Source organism: Acartia tonsa, chromosome 4 (assembly GCF_053477335.1).
Source record: "Acartia tonsa isolate MP-2025a chromosome 4, ASM5347733v1, whole genome shotgun sequence".
NCBI lineage: Eukaryota > Metazoa > Arthropoda > Copepoda > Calanoida > Acartiidae > Acartia > Acartia tonsa.
In genome coordinates this window covers 43,997,645-44,006,171 of record NC_137263.1, presented here as the reverse complement: position 1 = coordinate 44,006,171, position 8,527 = coordinate 43,997,645, and the positions used below count along the sequence as shown (strand labels likewise).

Genomic DNA, 8,527 nt, shown 5'->3' with positions numbered 1-8,527 from the left:
TCTTAGAAACCATTTCCCCTACTTATTTTTAAGATAAATTAATCAAAAAGGGAGGAGGATTCAAATTTTTTGGTCATGTTAGGTAGCCCAGCAGGGTAGAGCCTCCTACATAGGTTAGTTATGTTACCTACCTCTTTATGTCAATTTTTTAAAAGAAAAGGAAGGAATATTCATTGCACGACAGGCACTTTGTGGGAAAATACATTTCTAAATATAATTAGTTTGCCAACCCTGCCTGTTGAGAATCATGCCAGTAGGACAGGTACAAATAAATGATCCAACTGTGTTTTTACATGTTCCACCATAACAAAGACCTAAAACATAAAATAATACAAATATACTATTGTAAACAGTAGTAACGTTATATTGTCTGTAGCTTAAGATTTTAAGATAACCATTTGACCGATTGAGTTCTTTGTTTTAGGGAAGCTTCACATCAGTGTAAGGATGGTTTTAGGTTATTTCATTTTTAGGTTTAAGTATTTTCTAAACAATTCGAAATAATTTGATAGCCCTGAAATTTGAAAAAAAAGTTGGCAGCCCTAAATTTTTTTGCTTTTCTACTTGTGGATAATTCTTCATTTTTTTCTAAAAAAAACTTGCAAAACAAAATGTTGCCATATGTATAGATATTGAAAAATTGCAAGATAATGATTATTTTCATAATTTTAATAGAAAAATAACATGTTTTGTAAATTATACCAGTTAGGATTTTGAAAAGTATATTGATCTAAAGAAAACAAATATTCCCACAAGTCACAGATGATCTAGATCTGGCACTACTTTGATTTAATTATTTATTTGAGACTTGATTGAATGTATATTGTATATCTAAGTATCTACTTCTAGTATATACTCTTAGTATACAATATAGTGTTGAAGTAAATAACAGATAAATGTGTAAGTTCCTATGTGGGGGTAGCCTGTCAGTAACTATTGCTACTAGCCCCTAGTGACTTAGCTTGAAGAGAATTTTGAGGTGGGGCTATTCCATAATTGCACCTGCAGGAGGCCCTTAACCAGCGGGGCCTATTACTGCGATGCTTTAACCCTGTGAAAATACCTAATAAAACCTAGCATAAGCTGTTCTAAAGTTATTTTTTGGTGTTATAATATTACTAAACTCTTTCAAAATCCTAACTATAAATCTAACTGCGTGTCTCTGCAAAAATTCAAGGCAAACTTCATTTTCAAATTTTCTGCATTCATCTTTTTCATAAAAAGTTAAAGCCGAAAATTAACCTTGTAAGGCTACTCAGTATCCAATATAACCTAACTTAACCTGACCTAAAGTAATAAACAAACCAACATAAAACTATACCACAACCCACTGATTTTCAATTTAATTAAAATTAGGACGGGAGGGGGTGTCAGGGCTCAATAAGGTACTTTGTGTGAAAGCTCTAACTATCTTTAAACAGGGAGGGAGGGTATATGAACCTGTTCAGTGTTCATTTCACTAGTCCCAATTATTCGTTTGCGTAACAACTTTGAGTACTTTTATTAAATTTTTATCAGTTGATTAATTGAGTTGAGTGAGCAAACGTTTCAACCACCAATTGTAATCTACAGAAGAGGTAATTTTGTGCATCATCATTGGGGACGTACATCTATTTATCGGCTATTGTCTTATCCCTTTAGATTCCTGATCTTTATACCTGGAATTGCATCGCATTCATCAATATCTCTGCACTCTCCGGAATGAACATTCTTGAGGAATCCGTCCGGACATTCCAGTTTATCCGGACACCTCTCACAAGGGTGACCCCAGGCTTCTCCTTAAAGTAAAAATGGTAATTGTTTTCTAGTATGACTCTAAATCCGATTAATTCCCACTAAAATAGTACGTACGAGTTCTGAGCCAAACTGAAAAAAAATCATGTATCGTATCATAATGAAGACAATTTTCCATTGGCAATTAAAATCAAATCATAAATGTTTTATTGGCCATGACCTTCGGCTCTTCGGAGCCAAACAAAACAAAAAATAATCTTACAATTCTTCATTTTACTATCCTCGGAAAACTGTCAATAATTCGATAATCGTGAAAAAAGATTAGATATTGTATGAAAACTTTTAACGTGTGTATAGACTTCTTTTTTATGCCTTAGATTCACTAAAATTAAGTTAGAAAAACTTTTGTACATTATACTTGGTTCCAAACCTTTAACATCAGAGTACATAACTTTATCAATTTTTAAATAGAATACAAATTTACAATTCAAATGGTCCAAAAAATTCATACAGACGCAAAAAGGTTAGAAAAATAAGCTGTATAGAAGACGAATTGCGCGTTTTAGGTTTGAACTAACCTATAGTAGCGCAGCAAAGTTGGCGTGTACACACCACTCCATGTAGGGCTGACCTACACTCCCCTTCCTCCACCCTTCTATAGCATGGTCCAGTCCTAGATAGATTGATAGATTAATAGCCGGATAAAAAGGCCTTCATTCTCTTCCCCCCTTAATGTATAAAATGGTCCAATCCTATATATATTAATAGATAGATAGATGGACATACATTCACCTTCCTCTACTTTTCTGTTTTCTGTAGCATGGCCAGTCCTAGATAGATTTATGGATTAATAGATTGATATATAGAAGGATAGATTACCCTCTCCCATCCTTCTTTAGCATGGTCCAGTTCTAGATAGATTGATGGATTAATAGATAGATAATTAGAAAGGTAGATGGACCTACAGTCTCTTTTCTCCATCCTTCCATAGGATGGTCCAATCCTAGATAGATTAATAGATAGACAATAGATATATAGATGGGTAGATGGACCTAGTCCTACAGTCCCTTCCTCCACCTTACTATAGCATAGGCCAATCCTAGTAAGATTAATAGATAGACAATAGATAGATAGATAGATGGGTAGATGGACCTAGTCCTACAGTCCCCTTTCTCCATCCTTTCATAGCATAGTCCAATCCTAGATAGATTAATAGATAGATACATAGATATGTAGATAGACCTACACTTCCCTTCCTCCACTCTTCTTTAGCATGGTCAAGTCCTAGATAGATTGATATATTAATAGATAGATTAATAGAAAGGTAGATAGACCTACAGTCCCCTTTCTCCATCCTTCTATAGATTATATATTTTTTTGACACACATAACAATTAATAATAATAACAGTATTATAATATAGGTATTAAAAATTCATATACAAATAATAAAATTGAATAAGAATAATACAATTAATGACAAATCATTCAAATAATAATAATGTACAGTGTCAAAGGACTAAGCATGGTATAGAAAGATAGATAAGTTATGTCTATCAATCTATCTATTAGTTGTTTACATCACTACATATCTATCTATCAAAATCTACCTGTAATCAACTTGACAGTATCTGCCAGTATAACCATAGACACATGCACAACGGTTAGGACCAATACATCTGCCTCCATTTTGACAGCTCGTACTACAAACCGGTTCCTGAATTAACATTAATTGACTTTTTCCAGCATTTATTTTAAACCGATTAATATCCATTGAATTAGAACAAGGTACAAGCCATACTGAAAAATCATGTATCGTATTTTTATGAAAGGCAATTATTCAGTAAAAATAGATAAAAATCATAAAATTAAAGCCAATTTAGTTGGCGTGGGACTTTGGCCCCTCAGGGCCGACAAAACTGGAAATAATCAGAAAATTTTTCTTTTTACTCTCGGCGGAAATCAGCTTATAATAAGAGGTGATATATAATTATTATCTTGCACTTATAGGCATGTAACCCTAATTGACAAAATTTTCCTGTAAATCCAATTCTACTAAAACACATGTATTTATGTAATAAGATTTTATACCTGACAAAATTTGCCTGTATATCCATTCCTGCATAGACACACCCCCTCAGAACATGAACCTTATCATATTCTACATATATTCTTTACCTGACAAAAGTTGCCTGTATTCCATTCCTGCTTGACACACCCCCTCAGAACATGCACCATATTATATTCTATATTCCATACCTGACAAAAGTTGCCTGTATATCCATTCCTGCATAGACACACCCCCTCAGAACATGTAGCTAAATATATTCTCTATTATTTACCTGATAAAAGTTGCCTGTATATTCATTCCTGCATAGACACACCCCCTCAAAACATGTAGCTAAATATATTCTCTATTCTATACCTGACAAAAGTTGCCTGTATATCCATTCCTGCATAGACACACCCCCTCAGAACATGTACCTCCATTGAGACAGGTAGCTGTACAGTCACTTGTCTAATTTAGTATAACGCTCATTATCAAATTATATAAAAAATTAAATAAATTCTTATTTCGGAAAGGAAAAAAGTTAACATAAGTTTTAATCAAATTTTTGTTGACTTTGTCAAATATTAAAAGATTGTTGGTAGATTATCAAATTAACACAGAATTAATTTAAAATATATTAGATAATGGGCGTTCCTTGAGTTGTTCGCCAGTGCAGGATGGCGAAATCCGCCCATCAGAACATATACAGATATTGGGTTTTACACATCTCCCTAGGATAAATAGACAGATAAAAACAGAGCATATACATATATGGGTTTATATATGATAGGATAGATATATAGTGGAGATTGATATCCGCCTATCAGAACGGGGTTTTACATATCGTAGGGGATAGATAGCAAAATAATAGAAAGATAGATAGTAGATAATTGCACCCTGTATTACCCCCTTGGTAAGCTTTACCTACCTGAATTACCACACTTAGAACATGGGGGGGTAAGACAAAGTCCCGTACTGCCCCGAATATTTCAGCCTGGAAAATAGCAACCTGCATAAGAATTTACCTACCTGAATTACCACAATTGTGGTAAGACAGAGCCTTGCCTGCCCAGAATATTTCATAATTGACAATAGCACCCTGTATTACCTCCTGGGTAAGTATTTACCTACCTGAATTACCACAATTTGAACATGTGAGGGTGAGACAGAGCCCCGTACTTCCCCTGATATTCCAGCCTTGACAATAGCACCCTGTATTACCCCCTTGGTAAGTATTTACCTACCTGAAATACCACATTTAGAACATGTTGGGGTAAGACAGAGCCCCGTACTGCCCCGTATATTCCAGCCTGGACATTAGCACCCTGTATTACAACTTGGTAAGTATTACTATTTACCTACCTGAATTACCACAATTAGAACATGTGGGGGTAAGACAAAGCCCCGTACTGCCCCTGATATTACATCCTGGACATTAGCATCCTGTATTACCCCCTGGGTAAGTATTTACCTACCTGAATTACCACAATTAGAACATGTGGGGGTAAGACAGAGCCTTGACTGCCCAGAATATTTAATAATTGACAATAGCACCCTGTATTACTCCCTGGGTAAGTATTTACCTACCTGAATTACCACAATTAGAACATGTGGGGGTAAGACAGAGCCTTGACTGCCCAGAATATTTAATAATTGACAATAGCACCCTGTATTACCCCCTGGGTAAGTATTTACCTACCTGAATTACCACAATTAGAACATGTGGGGGTAAGACAAAGCCCCGTACTGCCCCTGATATTCCAGCCTGGACAACACTGGTTGCCTTCTCGAGACCTGCACACATTGGGTCCACCTGCCAGTATCCATAGTTTTAGACATAGCAGAATAAAAACAAGCATATTAAATTAAGAACAGAAATATAACCAATATAATAAGCAAAATATTAAGAAAAGTTAATCAAACAAACGAATTAAGTCCATTCTATAAGAAAAAATCATGAAAGAAGACAGTAGTTTATCATGAAAAGCAGCTGGTATTTGTCTATCTTTAATAGCAACTGAGAAAATCACATTTAATCCTATATTTCATTTAAAACTATTTTTCCTCTTGGAATTTGAGTAAGGTATGGTTGTTCTCTAGTAGAGGTTATTGTAGTAGACTGATCATAGCTATATCCTCCTAGAAATATATTAGAGTAAGCTAAAATTATTCCCTAGTAGAAGTTATTGCAGTAGACTGATCATAGGTATATCCTCCTAGAAATATATTAGAGTAAGGTAAAATTATGCACTACTGGAGGTTATTGTTGTAGACTGATCATAGCTATATCCTCCTAGAAATATATTAGAGTAAGGTAAAATTATTCTATAGTAGAAGTTATTGCAGTAGCCTGATCATAGGTATATCCTCCTAGAAATATATTGGAGTAAGCTAAAATTATTCTCTAGTAGAGGTTGTTCTAGTAGACTGATCATAGCTATATCCTAGAAATATATTAGAGTTAGATAACATTGTTCTCCAGTAGAGGTTATTGTAGTAGACTGATCATAGCTATATCCTCCTAGAAATATATTAGAGTAAGGTAAAATTATTCTGTAGTAGAGGTTATTGTTGTAGACTGATCATAGCTATATCCTCCTAGAAATATATTAGAGTAAGCTAAAATTATTCTCTAGTAGAAGTTATTGCAGTAGAAAGATCATAGCTATATACTCCTAGAAATATATTAGAGTAAGCTAAAATTATTCTATAGTAGAAGTCATTGCAGTAGAAAGATCATAGGTATATACTCCTAGAAATATATTAGAGTAAGGTAAAATTATGCACTACTAGAGGTTATTGTTGTAGACTGATCATAGCTGTATCCTCCTCGAAAAATATTAGAGTTAGATAACATTGTTCTCCAGTAGAGGTTGTTGTAGTAGACTGATCATAGCTATATCCTCCTAGAAATATATATTAGAGTAAGGTTTGGTTGTTCTCTAGTAGAGGTTATTGTTTTAGACTGATCATAGCTATATCCCCCTAGAAATACAGTGCATACACTAATAAAATGTTTCTTCCAGCTTGCCAATATAAAGCTACCACAAATCCCCTCCCTTGACCATGGAGGAACGTATTAACCAATATCTGAACTATATTATCAACCTAAATTGACGACAAAATTTCCCCTGTCACAAATCCACGTATTCTATATCCATTTGAATAAGATAGAGTTGTTTCCTAGTAGACATTACTGGGGTAGACTAATCATACAAAAGGACTTACTTACCTCCATTATTATTATTTCTATTATTTGTGTTGGTAGTTGTTCCTGTCCTTTCAATGAGATCATATGGTCCTCTCTGGTCTGGACCTGCAGGACAGGCAGCTACAATAATTAACTTCTTATAACGTTATGTGTCAATATCCTGTTAAACTTTTCTACTGTTGTTAAATCAACATAAGGCTAAATGACATGGTAATGTGATATATTAATCAGTGATTTACCTCAAAGTTTACTGAGGGCCCCCACCTATTATTTTTTTATTAAATTAAAATTGAGGAGAAGTTTTTTGCCTTGCGATGATACCCAGTAGCCTATATAACCTAACCGGATGTAATACATTGTATAATATCAAATAATTGGGAAAAATTTTGGACAACCTTACAAAAAAGTTTGATTTCGCCAATCGCAGAAAGAGTTTTTAAGCTGTAATGCAGCACAAATAACAACTATTTTAAAATCTTCTCGCCTTGAAACCCTTAAATTTGAAAATCTACTCCCCCGCGGGGTTCCATGTAGCTGCCTGCCTTGATCTCCACGCTGCTGGTAAGCAAACTGTCTTTCTCTGAATATCACATAAGGTTTTTGTAACAAGTATTAAAAGATTGAAACTGAATTTGCTTATTATGAACATTAACGACTCAATAACATTTTAAGATAATTGTATCTTAAATTTTTTAGTAATGAAATTTTAGCAATCGGGGAGGTGATAGGTTCGAATCTCGGCTTAGCACCGCATCATAACTAAAGACTTTAAAAATATTTCTTTTGGCTGCAATGTCAGTTGCGCGACATTAATAGTCAGAAAGTAGGGGGAATGCCTTGACCCATAACAGGTGCAATTCATGCACAGTTAGGACTTCTTGACAAAGGTCATGCAATCAAAATGCTTTTTATAATAGCGGAAATGAACTTGTTTTTTCTTAAATAACTTAAAAATTAGAAAACCTGCCTTGAGTTAGCAAACTGAAGAAAATTGATGAAACACAAAACATAAATAATAATTTTGCTGCACATTTTCACAAATTTGGGTCACTTTTTCAATGATTTCATTGGGCAACTTCCCTGATTCTACAAGTGGTCCACAAGTTAACCCACCCCCCCATTGCAATTTTTTCAATGATTGTTGGAGTAAGATTTTCAAAGTTGAACTATATGCTGTTATTTGATTATCAATTTCATTATTAGATTTTCGTTAAATATAGTTTTTATCAATAATGCTTAAAAAGACGACAAAAATATCAGACTAATATGATAGTAATATGGGAATCTTCTATTAAACCCAAGTCAACAAAAATTATCAAAATTTTTTACTTTTGGGTGGGTAAGTATGACCGTATAGAACCTAGTAAAAGTGTCTGACTCTGATTATGACGTAAACAAAATTAGCCAATGAGAGGCCACTATAAATTTTACCATATTGGTCAATTTTTTTACGGCATAATCAGGGTCAGACACTTTTACTAGGTTCGACCGTGTAGAAAGTTAAACTTTCCATCATTAAAAATAAAATTAAAGT

At 34.0% G+C, this 8,527-nt stretch overlaps 1 protein-coding gene across 1 annotated transcript; it reads right to left on the bottom strand.

Moving 5' to 3' along the window:
• Nucleotides 1–177: 177 nt before the first annotated feature.
• LOC145317323 (fibrillin-2-like) lies at nt 178–8,103 on the bottom strand. Its single transcript, XM_080158345.1, has 11 exons — nt 7,961–8,103; nt 7,536–7,573; nt 7,015–7,098; nt 5,849–5,921; nt 5,482–5,597; nt 4,439–4,513; nt 4,158–4,252; nt 3,343–3,449; nt 2,313–2,407; nt 1,659–1,778; nt 178–314 (listed from the first exon to the last, which is right to left on the bottom strand). The coding sequence occupies exons 1-11, from the start codon at nt 8,023–8,025 to the stop codon at nt 208–210; spliced, it is 975 nt and encodes a 324-aa protein (XP_080014471.1). The 5' UTR covers nt 8,026–8,103; the 3' UTR covers nt 178–207.
• Nucleotides 8,104–8,527: the final 424 nt, after the last annotated feature.

Coding starts and splice junctions, on each gene's coding strand:
- LOC145317323 (XM_080158345.1), bottom strand. CDS start 8,025: ATGTGCAGCAAAATTATTATTTATGTTTTGTGTTTCATCAATTTTCTT. Junction 5,922..7,014: donor TAGAAATAATAATAATGGAG/GTAAGTAAGTCC, acceptor ATATATTTCTAG/GAGGATATAGCTATGATCAG. Junction 1,779..2,312: donor ACTTTGCTGCGCTACTATAG/GTTAGTTCAAAC, acceptor TTTTACTTTAAG/GAGAAGCCTGGGGTCACCCT.